The sequence below is a fragment of the Procambarus clarkii genome, chromosome 92 (assembly GCF_040958095.1).
Source record: "Procambarus clarkii isolate CNS0578487 chromosome 92, FALCON_Pclarkii_2.0, whole genome shotgun sequence".
NCBI classification, from domain to species: domain Eukaryota; kingdom Metazoa; phylum Arthropoda; class Malacostraca; order Decapoda; family Cambaridae; genus Procambarus; species Procambarus clarkii.
The window spans coordinates 4,160,379-4,176,803 of NC_091241.1; the positions used below are offsets into that span (position 1 = coordinate 4,160,379).

The following is a 16,425-nucleotide window of genomic DNA, read 5'->3' on the forward strand; positions in this document are numbered from 1 at the left end:
TTGTGGCTTTAGGTATTGTATGTACTACCTCTATCTTTAAATCTAACAGAATGTTTGTACTGTAATGCTGCAACTATGTATGTACTGTTCCTAAATAAATTATTATTATTATTATTATTATTATTATTAGAATATTCATAGGACCACCGAATCTACAGATTACAAGGGCATGAAGAGTAAACCAAGCAGGACACCCAGGAACTGGAGATGGTACAGTGGACCAAATAGTAAGATGGCACAGCCTGGATTACATAGCTATGGGTATGAAGGTCAACTTCAGTGCACTGAAGGCTACCTGCAGCCAGTGCACCCCTCCAGCAAAAAGTGACTCCCAACCTGGGTAAAGACCGAGGAGTCAACCAGGACCCCTGACCAACCCTAGGTGAGGACCACCACAAGCCAGGAGGACCACTATGGGAGAAACCTCTGAACACTACAGGGAAGAAAATACTGGTAATGCAGGGGCAGCACTAAGGAGCACACAGGGATAGCAACCTTGAGCACGTGCTGCTCCAAGCACACTACATGCCAGGCTCACACTACACGGCAGTGTGCAAGAAAAGCCACCAAAGGCAAAGACTCAAAACCACTTAGTTGATCAGTAGAGCCCGCACTGATGAGAGGTGACCTGGGAATCACAACAGCAATCAAGTGACCATCAGCATAAAAACCGACAACTCCAACTCCGACCCCTGGAGGGGGCGAGTCTCTTCCCAACTCCTACAAACGAGTGGGGGTGGTGGGGCAAACCAGCTCATGCTAGCTTAAGAGAGATTTGATCATTTGTTTATATAGTTGGGGAGTTCATTTGATAGGTTGAGGATTTAGTATTTTTTTTTTTTTAATGCAGCAGAGGTTTGTTTTGATTTGCTAATTTTCTGGTTGCCTTCCTCAGTAAAGTGATGAAATGTCACTGCTCCCTGTGCCTCTGTGAGGGGGGGCCAGCTTCTGACTGGTTCCTTGTAGGCCTAACAACTCCATGGCTGATGCCACCTGGAAGATGGGAACCATCTCAGCTTATAGCTTCTGGGAACCACAAGGGCTACCTCCAGAAAAGTGTTTGTAAATAATATATGCACAATTAATATTGAAGACAAATATTGTAAACAATTACACACAGAAATCACACTAGCGTGATGCATCAAATGAGCAAATCCACGAAGGTCGTGAACCAAATCCATAAGGTTCGAACCTCATTCATTGTAAAAAATGTACTGGACTGAAGGTAAAAAAATTATGAATAAATTACTATTACAGTATTATATAATTATTATCAGCAGTGTGTAGCCCATAGTACCCGGAACCTCATAACGCACCCAGTAAGGACACGACGATCCAAACCTGAACGAAGAAGGATCCATTATGGAGGCATACTGTGGGTCACGCAGGAGGTAAGCCGCAAAGGCCGACCACACCTCAGGCAGAGAGATGCGGGTAGCTGAAAACCTCCGGAAGGATGGAACCGAAGAATCCACAGGGACATGGAACCGAACCCGGGGAGGAGCAGAACTCAAATCAAATCGTACGCAGAGGTGGGGGAAAGAAAACCCCACTACAGTACTTGCAACAGTAAGCCCCGCTCAGAAGGACGGAAAATCCAGGCAGGGTCCAGTGGAGCCCGAGGCCCTCAAGTCAGCTCCTCCCCAACCCCAGGAGCCTCTACACCAGGCCCCGGGGCCGAGCCGTCCTCCAAAGCCCCGGCCTCACAAGAAAAAGCCGGGGCAGCCGAAAGAGCCGGAAGAGAAGGGGGTCCACTGGTCAGACCCAGGAGCATCGGCCGGAGGAATAGATTTGAATGCCTCCGTAGCCACCCCGGACGGGGCAACCCTCGAAACTGACAGTCTCAGAAACCTCTAAACCAACCCCGACCCGGAAGCGCTCAGACGCTTGGGGGCCGGAAGCAGGGGGGGAACAGAATGAACCACCGAAGGGGAAGAACAAGGGGGCGCGGACAGAACCAAGGCCGAAGCGACCAACACCACCAAGTCTAGGTCCCTATACACAAAGCGACTGGGTGAATTGAGTCACAAACAAGCAACACAGCTCACAGGACTCAGGGTCGAATGTGTCACCGACCCAACAGGCAGCATGACGGAGGCAAAAACAATGCGTGTCACCCTGAGACAAGGGGACAGAGCAACCCTCAAACTCGCACACAGCGAGAGGGAACGCAAGGGTCTCCTCCAATGGCCTCAAGAGCCCGCGCGAGATTTCCCAGGGCCCCTAGACTGGTCTGCTAAGAGTTATCCCCAGGCGGGGCACTGCTAAGCAGCGTCCCAAACTACCAAGCAAACTGCTAAAAGCTGAACCCACGGGACGTGTCCACTCGCGAGGGCTAAGCAGGGGGTGCCACCACACAAACGACCCTAATATAAGGGGGAGGGAAAAACACAAGGCAGACACCCCCCCCCCCCCCACCAGGCAAAACAAAAATAAAAGAAAATCCACGCAAGAGGACAACGTACCCAGTGGGAACAGAGCCGGCCGCTGTTATAGGTGAAAACTAGCTACGCAGTACCCTGTGCTTCACCAGTGCTATAACTACCACTAACCCCAAGGTAAACAATGGAGGAAAACCTCCAAACACTCAGGGCGGCCAAACGCCAAGCAGCGAAAAGCCAACAGAGGTAGACCCAAGGTGACTTGTGGAAGGCAACCCCAAGCCCCAAGGGCGGTACTTACAGGGCACTCAGGGAAGGTGACCCTAAGCACATGAAGCCCGAGTACCTGAGAATACTACTCCCAGCCCACATGACCACCATAAGAGCAGCACTGAAAACAAGACACAGCACTGAGACAGGACTGGAGTTGGAGCCACACGACCATGCACTATCCCATTAGCCGAGGAACTAGGGCGAGGATCGCCGGTTTGGGGGTCTGGGGCTCCCCCTTTCCCCCTCCCGGGGAAGGGGGAGCTGCACAGACATGCTGTGCGGCTCGTGCGATGTCATGCTTGTTTGCTCCTTTTTCTTTTGGGGAGTTCTGTCCACTCGTTTGTCGATTTTCGTTGTTAACCAAAATAGGGGTTTGTTTTGAGGCGTTTACCTTTCTGGGTGCCTGTCCCGGTCGATGGCAGATATAGAATGCTCCAAATCACATGTGCAATTCTATGGGCCATTGCTCCCCTGCCTCTTTGAGGGGGCCAGGTTCTGGCTCGTGGTCCCCGGTAGGCTAGAACTCCACCCACATTGACTGATGCAAAATAGTTAGGGTATCCATATCAGCCATGGATAGCTCCAGGGAGCCGTAGGGGCTCCCCCCAGAAAAAGGTGGGATCCTTTGGAGCAAGCCTTGGGTTAAGCTTTTCAAGATGCTGCTTTAGTTAACATGATTTCATTAAATAATTTGCTAAGAAACACATTAAGTACTTCTGTGCCAGCCTTCACAATGTAGCATCTCTAATCACTTTTTTTACAAAATCCAAAATTTTCCCTCTTACCACCCCATGGTTGGACACAACACCTGATTTAGAGGGTCACCAGGAAATGCTATCTTAAGGGTTAGGAAGCAGGGACCAGATTTCTGCTGTAGAGGATATAGGAGTGGGGCCAAATACACAACATTACTGAACATAAATATTGAACCATCAAAAAGAGATGAGAACAGACCTGCCGGCACAGGAAGGTCGCAGGTGAGAGTTTGGTGCAGGAGCGATGCGAGAGAGAAGGACACGGAGAGGGTTGTGAAGGAGGTGCAGCTTGGAGCTGGGGCCCCTGTACGCCAGGGCCACGGTACCAAATACCAGCTCTCCCAGTGACTTGGTATCGCTTTCTTGCTGCCGGTACTGAAAATTTAAAACAAAATAAATAGAAATGAAAGAGGTGATAAGGGTGGGGTGGTATGTAGGCCGAGTGGATGAATAGGCAGAGGATAGCGGTCGGCCAGTGTGGAGATGGCCAAGTGAAGGAGTGGGCTGGTGTAATTACCTAAGTGTAGTTACAGGATGAGAGCTACGCTCGTGGTGTCCCGTCTTCCCAGCACTCTTTGTCATATAACGCTTTGAAACTACTGACGGTCTTGGCCTCCACCACCTTCTCACTTAACTTGTTCCAACCGTCTACCACTCTATTTGCGAAGGTGAATTTTCTTATATTTCTTCGGCATCTGTGTTTAGCTAGTTTAAATCTATGACCTCTTGTTCTTGAAGTGCCAGGTCTCAGGAATCCTTCCCTGTCGATTTTATCAATTCCTGTTACTATTTTGTACGTAGTGATCATATCACCTCTTTTTCTTCTGTCTTCTAGTTTTGGCATGTTTAATGCTTCCAACCTCTCCTCGTAGCTCTTGCCCTTCAGTTCTGGGAGCCACTTCGTAGCATGTCTTTGCACCTTTTCCAGCTTGTTGATGTGCTTCTTAAGATATGGGCACCACACAACAACTGCATATTCTAGCTTTGGCCTAACAAAAGTCATGAACAATTTCTTTAGTATATCGCCATCCATGTATTTAAATGCAATTCTGAAGTTAGAAAGCATCGCATAGGCTCCTTGCACAATATTCTTTATGTGGTCCTCAGGTGATAGTTTTCTATCTAGAACCACCCCTAGATCTTTTTCTTTATCAGAATTGGTGTGGAGTAGGTTAGGTTTAAGAGTGGGCAGTGAGGAGTAGGCCAAGTGAAGGAGTAGGTAAAGCTTAAGAGTGGGCCAGTGAGGAGTGAGCCGAGTCAAGAAGTGAGTCGGTACGGAGTAGGTCAAAGTTTAAGAGTGGGCCGAGTGAAGTAATGGGTTAGTGTGGAGTAGCCCGAGTGAAGAAGTTTGTTAAGTGGAGGAACAGGTCAGTGACACTCATCATTGACAATGGCCAGTGACAATGGCCAGTCAGAATGGTCAGTGACAATGGCCAGTCAGAATGGCCAGTGACAATGGCCAGTCAGAATGGCCAGTGACAATGGCCAGTCAGAATGGCCAGTGACAATGGCCAGTCAGAATGGCCAGTGACAATGGCCAGTCAGAATGGCCAGTGACAATGGCCAGTCAGAATGGCCAGTGACAATGGCCAGTGACAATGGCCAGTCAGAATGGCCAGTGACAATGGCCAGTGACAATGGCCAGTGACAATGGCCAGTGACAATGGCCAGTGACAATGGCCAGTCAGAATGGCCAGTGACAATGGCCAGTCAGAATGGCCAGTGACAATGGCCAGTCAGAATGGCCAGTGACAATGGCCAGTCAGAATGGCCAGTGACAATGGCCAGTCAGAATGGCCAGTGACAATGGCCAGTCAGAATGGCCAGTGACAATGGCCAGTCAGAATGGCCAGTGACAATGGCCAGTCAGAATGGCCAGTGACAATGGCCAGTCAGAATGGCCAGTGACAATGGCCAGTCAGAATGGCCAGTGACAATGGCCAGTCAGAATGGCCAGTGACAATGGCCAGTCAGAATGGCCAGTGACAATGGCCAGTCAGAATGGCCAGTGACAATGGCCAGTCAGAATGGCCAGTGACAATGGCCAGTCAGAATGGCCAGTGACAATGGCCAGTCAGAATGGCCAGTGACAATGGCCAGTCAGAATGGCCAGTGACAATGGTCAGTGACAATGGCCAGTCAGAATGGCCAGTGACAATGGCCAGTGACAATGGCCAGTCAGAATGGCCAGTGACAATGGCCAGTGACAATGGCCAGTCAGAATGGCCAGTGACAATGGCCAGTCAGAATGGCCAGTGACAATGGCCAGTCAGAATGGCCAGTGACAATGGCCAGTCAGAATGGCCAGTGACAATGGCCAGTCAGAATGGCCAGTGACAATGGCCAGTCAGAATGGCCAGTGACAATGGCCAGTCAGAATGGCCAGTGACAATGGTCATAGAATATGGTCTGCAATAATGGCAATGACACAACAATGACACTTGCCAGCGACAATCGTCCAGGTAGCGTCAAGACACTTGAAATTCTCATGGTTAGTGTCATGTTGCCAGCAACAATGATTTACTTAAAATAAGACAGTTACAGTAAGTGTAAGTAATGTTTGCATACTGCAACTCTGCAAATTGTTTGATAAATACCATACTACAAACAATGGTTTGAATTTCAATACTATTATTGAACCGTTTTTAAAATTAAGGTTAAAAGTTTGATGGTAAACAGAAACTCTACATAATGTTGATATATATTAATGCAACTAACCTGATAACCAAAGCCACTGCTCATCTCAACAAAGCCATCAGATTTAGAGGAAAGTGTTGAGGATTTGACATTACTGGATGAAGTTGTGGTTGAGTTGTGCTGTGAGAGTTGTGTGTTGGAGAGCATTATGCTGCCAGCTGGTCCGCTGCTCCAGCTATTCTTCAATAATGCCTTGCACGAAGGAGGCGCCGACCAGTTCTCTGCAACGGGCACTCGTACCACAGTTTTGGAGTCGTATAACAACTTGCGTCCTCTGGAGTCACACTCTCGGAACAAGAGAACTCTAACACCGTCCTTCTGGAGGTGGAACGGTGGAGGTGCAGCCGAGGACTGGTGGTGAGAGCTGAAACACGGAGGGAAACACTCTTCACCAACACCGTCACACCCGGTTATATTAACACACTTCTTACATAACACCAATGCCTTGGATATCGGTACAAATTTCACCATCTCATTTTTACTTAAAGGGGCAGACACCTTGCTTCATTTCCTGTTTACAGTCTTAAAACTTCCATTTTGACTAAAGCAGGAGTCCTTGTGTAAGAGAGGCAGCCTGGCGACCAGAGGCAGGAACACGTCCCCAACTTTGACACATTCCAACACTATGTTAGTCAAGGCCAGTGGGATACTTGTGCAGGTAAACAATAACTGCATATGATCTATACACATTTATCTCTGGAATCAACACATTTTACACTCATTTACATTGATAATGACTTCATTTGGGTGGTACTCCATAGGTAAAGTGGGAGAGGGTTGAGCGACCCTCACAGTGCCAGACCACACGGCCACTTGGCACAGCAAGCACACGCAGGCCTCACGTGGCCAGTCTTGTGACTAAACTTGGCACCCTGGCTGACTGAGGAGTCACATGAACTGTCATACAGAGGCAGCCTCCCCCTCCCCTACACAACTGCAGCTGTCACAGCCACCACCATCTGTTGCACAGGGTCACCCCCACAACAGATCTACTGGCTCTGCTACACACACACTCACCATGCAGTTGTGACAAGAGACTACCATCTGGTACACAGGGACACTCTCCCATGGCAACTGTCAGGCACCACCATCTACTACAACCCCCCTCCATGGCAACTGTCACAGGCAATACTATCTGCTACACCCCCCCCCCCACCCATGGCAACTGTCACAGGCACCACCATCTGCTACAACCCCCATCCATGGCAACTGTCACAGGCACCACTATCTGCTACAACCCCCATCCATGGCAACTGTCACTGGCACCACCATCTGCTACACCCTCTCCATGGCAACTGTCACAGGCACCACCATCTACTACAACCCCCTCCATGGCAACTGTCACAGGCACCACTATCTGCTACAACCCCCATCCATGGCAACTGTCTCAGGCACCACTATCTGCTACAACCCCCCTCCATGAAAACTGTCTCAGGCACCACCATCTGCTACACCCTCTCCATGGCAACTGTCACAGGCACCACTATCTGCTACAACCCCCTTCCATGGCAACTGTCACAGGCACCACCATCTGCTACACCCTCTCCATGGCAACTGTCACAGGCACCACCATCTACTACAACCCCCTCCATGGCAACTGTCACAGGCACCACCATTTGCTACAACCCCCTCCATGGCAACTGTCACAGGCACCACCATTTGCTACACCCTCTCCATGGCAACTGTCACAGGCACCACTATTTGCTACAACCCCCCCCCCCTCTGTGGCAACTGTCACAGGCACCACCATCTGCTACAACCCCCCCCCCTCCATGGCAACTGTCACAGGCACCACCATTTGCTACACCCTCTCCATGGCAACTGTCACAGGCACCACCATTTGCTACACCCTCTCCATGGCAACTGTCACAGGCACCACTATTTGCTACAACCCCCCCCCCCCCTCTGTGGCAACTGTCACAGGCACCACCATCTGCTACAACCCCCCCCTCCTCCATGGCAACTGTCACAGGCACCACCATTTGCTACACCCTCTCCATGGCAACTGTCACAGGCACCACCATCTGCTACAACCCCTCCATGGTCTGACATGGTAGGCCTCCCCTGACAGCTGAGTGAACCGCACTTCGGATTGCAGTCCTGAGGTTCCGGGTTCGATCCCCGGTGGAGGCGGAAACAAATGGCCAGAGTTTCTTTCACCCTGATGATCTGTTACCTAGCAGTAAATAGGTACCTGGGAGTTAGACAGCTGCTACAGGCTGTTTCCTAGGGGTGTGTAACAAAAAGGAGGCCTGGTCGAGGACTGGGCCAGGGGGACGCTAAGCCCTGAAATTATCTCAAGATAAAATCAAGATGGCAGCTGTCACAGGCACCATGATCTGCTATACTCTCCCTCCATGGAAGCTGCTACAAGAACCCCTCTTTCCATGACAGCTCTCACAGGCACCAACTGTCATCTGCTATACTCCCCCCTCCATCGAAGCTATCACAATCACTACCATCTGCTGCACCTCCCCTCCCTTCCTCCCCAATCAATAGCTGTCGCAAGCAGCTGGTTCAAATGCATTTTTTTTTTACAGTGTTGTACCCGTTACTGTATGAGTGCAGCACACATCTACAGTGACACCTGTCTGGAGACCACCGACTTGACCCAACAAGCAACTAGCTACATTGCATCCCCCCTCTCCCTCCCCCTTCCCTTGCCACTATGGCTGCTATTATCTTTAGTAGTCTCATTGCATTTATAATTTGTTGTTTAGGCCCTAGGCCTTCTGTTGTTTAGTGGGTGATTGTAAATCACACCTACCATTATCTTCATGTCCCCAAATGTTGTTATTCCTAGTACATACTGATCTGTGGATCAGATTCCTCTGACACTTTCATTTCCTCAAAGCTCCAGTGTAGTTGTAGCAGTAGGCTACACCACCACCTCTCCTATTTCCTTATTTCTCGATATCCTCATGGGAAGATTACATTTCCTATGACACTCGTCAGTTTTATTTCTATTTTTACAATAATACAGTATATGTTTGTTCTTCTGTCACTATTTCCTGTAACTCTACTCTCTTATTTGTAATTCAATCTGCATTTGTGTACATGACCTTAATAGTACAGTACAGTACTTATTTCTACTGAGTGGGGGTAACACAAGGTTTCATCTTGGGGCCAACCCTTTTTGCCATATACATCATTGACATGGATGAGAATATTACAAACCACATAAACGAAGTTGTAAATGACACTAAGATCTAAGTAAGAGCAGGAACTCCACAAGTGCTAGGAAGACTTGCAATTTTTTAAATAATGAAAAATGTAAGACCTTCAACAACTCAACATTACCTTGCAACAGATTGACAAGGAAAAGAACCGTGGAGTCAAAATCCATCATTAAAAGTTACACAGCATGATGGAGATGCAGTATAAAAAAGCAACCAAACCCTTTGACTTCAAGGCAAAGAAGATGGTTATCATAATGATGGGATGATTAATCAGAATCAGTATTGTGAAGCAGAAGAATTGAGCATTTTTCAGTGATCAGAATCGGTATAGGAATCTGGAGAAATTTATATTTTTTTCCAAATCATAAAATGATTCTTTACCATTTAATAACAAAATTTAGTTTTCTCTTTCAGGTAATAACTAAAATTATGTTAATTATGACCATTAATAATCAAGTATTATATCATAAAAGTTTCATTTTACTACCTGTATTGCAATGTAATTTTCTTTGGAAAAATGATTAAAAATTTGATTGTATTGTAAATTGTATATAACATTTATATAACATGTATATTGTATTGTATATAACCTGTGATGGGTAATGGATTGTTTTGCATTTCTCATTTTCTTATGTTTTGTTGATTAACCCCTGCACTGCGCACCTGTTTTTGGCAAAAACTTCATAGTGCAATTGTTAAGGACATATTTTTGTTGTTTTATAAATGTTCAGGTAAAGTTAATGTCAAAATGTTTCCAAACTCAACCATTTTCATTTCAAAACACAGAGTGATGAAAACATTAAAATATAGCCTAAATAAAAAGAAAAGTACAACTCTCAGAACGAGATTTCTCGGTTGGCGCAGCACAGTGGTTAAGGATTACTTTTTGAGTAAACAGGAATTAGCTATAATTTAGCCCTTAGGCTGCAATTATCATCTATTGATGATCCCTAGAGGAATGTGGTTATCATCAAAGGACAACTTAAACAATTATTCTCTGGGTTTTACATGAATGATGCAAATATGGATATAATAGGTCTATGTGGATGTAATGGAGCTAAACTTAACCCATTAAAAAAATCCTGCTACCATTTCATGGTACAGTACAAATATGTTTATCGTCATGAATGTTACTAGGGGAATGCGGTCATCATCATATGATTATTTAAACAATTATTGTCTGGGTTTTACATAAATGATGCAAATATTGATATACAGTAAATAGCTCTCTGTGGATGTAATTAAAGAAAAACATGTGATAAAACAATCAGTGAAACATTCGAGGATAGAACAGGAAGCATCAGCAAAGATGAGCACCAGGTGTTGACAAGTGCCGGGCGCAGCCTTGCAGAGCACACCTACTCAGTGAAACGATAAATATTTACTTATTTTCACGTTTTTCTTACATTTTGCATACAAATGAATAATTCTGTATTGAAAATTTATTTTGAATTTTTTTTTTTGTGCGTATGTGGGTATGATCATAGCCCGCTGTCTAAGTGATTAATTGAGCTAGTGTTGCAATATTAACTATATATGAAAATAAAAAATTTATTTAATTGTATAGTACAAAATTAAAGCATGTATATCTGTATGTGTAATGGAATGTATTCACTTATCAAGTTACTGTATTTCTACTGTAGAAGACTAAGCTGGATTTACCAATTGTTTTCTGTTCTTAAATCAGTCTATTGTATTATTAATGTATTTACCATGGTCATAATTTTAAATTATTTTCAGAAAATAAGTATCCAACTATTTCTGAAAACAATCAGAATCAGAATCGTATTTGAATCGAGGTATTTTAGTGGAAGTGGCACAGTTATTGGAATTGTTAGAAATGTTACCATCCCATCACTTCTGTCTTATCAACTATTTTAAATCTCTGGTGCACCCCCCCCCCTCTCAATTACTGTAGCCAAGCTTGGAGACCTCACTTCAGAAAGATGTCTGCTTTGGGGAAAGTTCCACACCGAGCAACAAAAAATCATTCCAGAATTAAGTTGACTCATTCCAGGAAAGGTTGAGGGGGCCACAGGACTAACACTAAACCTGTCATGACAGCACTGATCTCATCAAAACTTCAAAAATACAGAACAATTTGGATGATGTTGTTCCAGACACCTGTTAGAAAATAAAACATAAAATCAACAAGGAGCAACAGCTTCAAGCTCAATAACTCAAAATACAGTGGAACCTCGAATAACGAATTTAATCCGTTCCGGCACCGAGCTTGTTATGAGAAACGCCCATCTTTAAAAACGAATTTCCCCATTTAAAATAATGGAAATCAAATTACCAGTAATATGTTCTACCACCGTAAAACATGAATATGATATTCGATGTTTTAAATAATGGATTAGCCTATCTTACATACACTGTCATACACTTTGACATTTTTCTTTCTTCAAATTTGTTAAAAAAAAAATTTATTTTTTTTTATAGCAAAAGGTTCGTTCGGTGTTTGTTAGGTAGGCTGCTCCATGTTTCTTAAAAAAAAAAAAAAAAAAAAAAAAAAGACAAATGCCATAAAGGTTCGTTCAGTGTTTGTCGGGTAGAATGCTCCATAATGACAATCTTTCTTTGTTTCAAATGTGTTCAATTTGTTTTATATTTTTCATTTATTTATTAATAATGGGGCCATAGCGAAGCCGTTTAATCCCACTCTGGTAACGAAAACACATGGGGCCATTGCGAAGCCGTTTAATCCCATTGGGGTAACGAAAACACATGGGGCCATATCGCTGCCGTTTAATCCCACTAGGGTAACGAAAACATATGGGGCCATAGCGAAGCCGTTTAATCCCACTGGGGTAACGAAAACACTGGGGCCATAGCGAAGCTGTTGGAAAAAAATTTGGAAAAAACCTCGGGGCCATATCGCTGCCATCGGAAAAAGCAAAACGGCAGCGATATGGCCCGATTTCCACTACTACTACACGACAAACACTGAACGAACCTTTATGCATTTGTTAGTTTTTCAAATTTTTTCAATTTTTTTTTTCAGAAACATGGAGCAGCCTACCTGACAAACACCGAACAAACCTTTTTGACATTTGTTCTGTTTTCAAAATTTAAATTATTTTAATCTACAAAAATAAGTCAATGCTTTGCAACATCACAACAGTCACCTCTTTACATCCTAGCATCATTAACACCTTTAAACAAAAAACATATTTTATTCGCATCGTCGGAGGCGCCCGAGAATGTGCATGAAGCAACAGGAATGCACCATGTGGTTTTCTCGTTAATCAAACGAGCGCTCGCCAAGAGACAAATTGTCGGCGATCGGCGCACTCGTTATTCAAAATGCTCGTAAATTGAGGCGCTCGTCACACGAGGTTCCACTGTATAGGATGGAAAACAGGAGATGACTTTCACCTATTGGGATGGAAGCCCATAGAACTTCCTACACACTAAAGCTGTACATACATTTTCAAGACAATACTGCAATTCAAAATCCAGCTGGAAACATTCATTAGAAAAAATGGGGGACCTTTGGCAATCCACTAGCTTATTTATTTATTTATTTATTTATTTATTTATACAGTATACAAGAAGGTAAATTGGGTTTACGAGAGTACATAGCATTGTTTTTTTTACATTCTTGCAAAGCCACTAACACCCATAGCATTTTGGGCAGCTTACAAAAGTGCTTTCTGTTCCCATTGGTAGCTCTCAGGTAAATTCAGCATGATGATACAAACCACAGCAGCACAATGACAAAAGCACCACAATGCCACAAGCAGCACAAAGATACAAGCAGAACATTGGCACAAGTCCCAAAGCCAGGAAAAAGGCATACATAGCCTTTTATAAAGCATACATAGTCCCAATATTCAAAACGGGATAGACAGGAAACACTATATTACAGACTGGTGTCATTGACTAGTATTTTGTGTAAAGTGCTGGAGAAAGTAAAGTACTGTACAGTAATAAGGTTGAGAATAATGGAACCTCTATGCAACATAAGGTCAGCATGAGTTTAGAATGGGGAAATCATGCCTGACAAACTTGATTGAGTTTTATGAGTTACTAAACTAAGATATGAAGACCGAGTAGACTGTATTTTCCTAAATTATCAAAAACATTTTACACCGTTCCTCATGAAAAGCTGGTGGATAAGATAGATAAGGGCTTATCTGAAATACAGAAAATAAAGTCACAATCAGAGAAGTGGTTTCAAGCTGGAGGAATGTAGCAAGTGGGGTTCCACAAGGCTCAACCCTGCAACCACTGCTGTTCCTAATTTATGTTAACGACCTACCTAAGGGAGTGAGCTTGCATATGTCAATGTTTGCAAACAAAGTACAGCTAATGAAGTATGTAAAAACAGAGGACTACAGGAAGTTACAGAAGGAGCTTGACAAACTCCAGGAATCAAAAAACAAATGGTTGCTGGAATTCAATCCTAAGTGTAAGGTAATGATGATGCAAAAGCCAGAAAGATGACCAGGTGGAATCTACACCATAAGAAGAAGGCAACTACAGGAATTAGACAGACAGACAGCATACACACAGGATATGTTGTGTGAAGTACACACAAACAGGATAACATTGGTAACACACACAGGACATTGGCAAATGTAAGAAATTATTTAGAATCAGAACTCCTTCAAGGCAATCTACACAACATCTGAGAGACCAATACAGGAATATGCAGCACCAGCATGGAAGCCATACCTTGTGAAAAATAAAGCCAAAATTTAATAAGTGCAGAGGTTTGCAACAATATTCGTGAAAGAACTAGAGGGTTAAGGTTATATAATAGGTTAATGGAACTAAATTTCACAACCATACAGGATAGAAAAAACAAGGGGAATAGATAAGGTGGACAAGGATAGCCTCTTCACAGGTCTCGGAAGTACAGTTGGGTTCGTTTTCGACTCATAATTGGGGATTCCGGGATCGAATCCCGGGTGGAAGAGAAATAATAATAATACAAAAATTTATTTACACAAATGTACATATACTGTATATGTTCCGTGAAAGAGAGAGACAGGCAAGACAAGTACAATGCATAAAGGCACTAATAAGCAGTGCATTTTTGCCATAAATTAAGGTAATAAAGTCAGGTTGCTTAAAGGTTTGAGGTAGACACGATGCTAACAAGAAGCTTACAAAAATATTTTTCAAGACTTTTAGCAAAGGATTTACAGCTTTTAGGGATAAGTTTTTTGGCATAACCTACAGTACAAAGAAACATTAGAAAATGAACAGGTGTAATTAGGGAATACTTAAAATTACAAGGGTTATGTAAACATTATTGAATTGTTGATAGACTTTAAAATAATTTACAAATAACATGAGACGCTTGTGAACACCAGCTACTTTAACAGGATATATGGTTACTAATTTTCAAAAGTAGATGTAATTAAGAAAAATAACATACAATGCTTTATGACAAATAGCAACAACAGTATTTAGTAACAGCAAATATGAAGTAATTATCAAGTACATAATATTTATAATAAGAGCAAAAAACAGGTTGACATGAAAAAAATGAGGTGTGAAAAATTAGCTACATAAAGTTGGGCACATTTCCTATCACCTAAGGCCTCTGTTCACTTAGCAGTGAACAGGTGGAAGCTGGAATTGCAAATGAATCAAAGGAATGTAAAGAAATACTCTTATCCTGTATGGGTAGGTAAGTACTAACAGGCAAGAACAATCCACAGCACTATGACACTGGCCCCAGCAGCACCGCGACACTGGCCCCAGCAGCACCGCGACACTGGCCCCAGCAGCACCGCGACACTGGCCCCAGCAGCACCGCGACACTGGCCCCAGCAGCACCGCGACACTGGCCCCAGCAGCACCGCGACACTGGCCCCAGCAGCACCGCGACACTGGCCCCAGCAGCACCGCGACACTGGCCCCAGCAGCACCAAGCCACTGGCCCCAGCAGCACCAAGCCACTAGCCCCAGCAGCACCAAGCCACTAGCCCCAGCAGCACCAAGACACTAGCCCCAGCAGCACCAAGACACTAGCCCCAGCAGCACCAAGACACTAGCCCCAGTAGCACCAAGACACTAGCCCCAGCAGCACCAAGACACTAGCCCCAGCAGCACCAAGACACTAGCCCCAGCAGCACCAAGACACTAGCCCCAGCAGCACCAAGACACTAGCCCCAGCAGCACCAAGACACTAGCCCCAGCAGCACCAAGACACTAGCCCCAGCAGCACCAAGACACTAGCCCCAGCAGCACCAAAACACTAGCCCCAGCAGCACCAAGACACTAGCCCCAGCAGCACCAAGACACTAGCCCCAGCAGCACCAAGACACTAGCCCCAGCAGCACCAAGACACTAGCCCCAGCAGCACCAAGACACTAGCCCCAGCAGCACCAAGACACTAACCCCAGCAGCACCAAGACACTAGCCCCAGCAGCACCAAGACACTAGCCCCAGCAGCACCAAGACACTAGCCCCAGCAGCACTAAGACACTAGCCCCAGCAGCACCAAGACACTAGCCCCAGCAGCACCAAGACACTAGCCCCAGCAGCACCAAGACACTAGCCCCAGCAGCACCAAGACACTAGCCCCAGCAGCACCAAGACACTAACCCCCAGCAGACACACAAAGCAACCCTGCACGATGATATTCTTGCCAGGAACGATAAATGCGTCGTGGGTTATAGTATAATGTGACGAGGAAATACTTTACGCTCACATGACCCAAGGTGTCATAATCAGCTGATGACCTCTGGGCGCCAGCCAACACACACAATAACTCCTCCCACATGTTAAATTTCTGGCTTTAGCACACAAATACTGATGCTTTAGGAGGGCACTGGACATTGCCTACCTGTGGGTCGCGGGAGCCGGAACCTTGTGTATCTTGGTAATTTCATTTTTCCTGCGGTGTGTGAAGAGCTTGTTCCATAGCTCCATCACTCGCTGCCAGACACGCTACTGTAGACTCGCTCCCTTATGTCTCAACCACACCCGTCATATTGCCATTAATATTCCTGGTATTTGGTGAAGTAGGTTGGTGTTATAAGTGAGAGGTAGATGTAGGGTGGCGTGAGAGTGTGTGTGAAGGGGAGGGTGATAATGGGAGGCAGGAGGAGCTAGTGTGGGAGCCTCCCTGGCCGCTGGTGTAAACATCACGTGCCGCCGCCGCCGCCACCACAACAC

At 45.1% G+C, this 16,425-nt stretch overlaps 1 protein-coding gene across 1 annotated transcript in view; it reads right to left on the reverse strand.

Moving 5' to 3' along the window:
- The window catches only part of LOC123775146 (uncharacterized), a 55,102-nt gene extending 38,677 nt beyond the window's left edge, over positions 1-16,425 (reverse strand). Inside the window, exons 1-3 of the mRNA XM_045770064.2 lie at positions 16,094-16,425; positions 6,128-6,470; positions 3,609-3,784 (exon numbers count right to left, since the gene is read on the reverse strand). Coding sequence (XP_045626020.2) covers positions 3,609-3,784; positions 6,128-6,470; positions 16,094-16,179 — 605 coding nt within the window. The 5' untranslated portion in view covers positions 16,180-16,425. The remainder of the gene's footprint in view (positions 1-3,608; positions 3,785-6,127; positions 6,471-16,093) is intronic.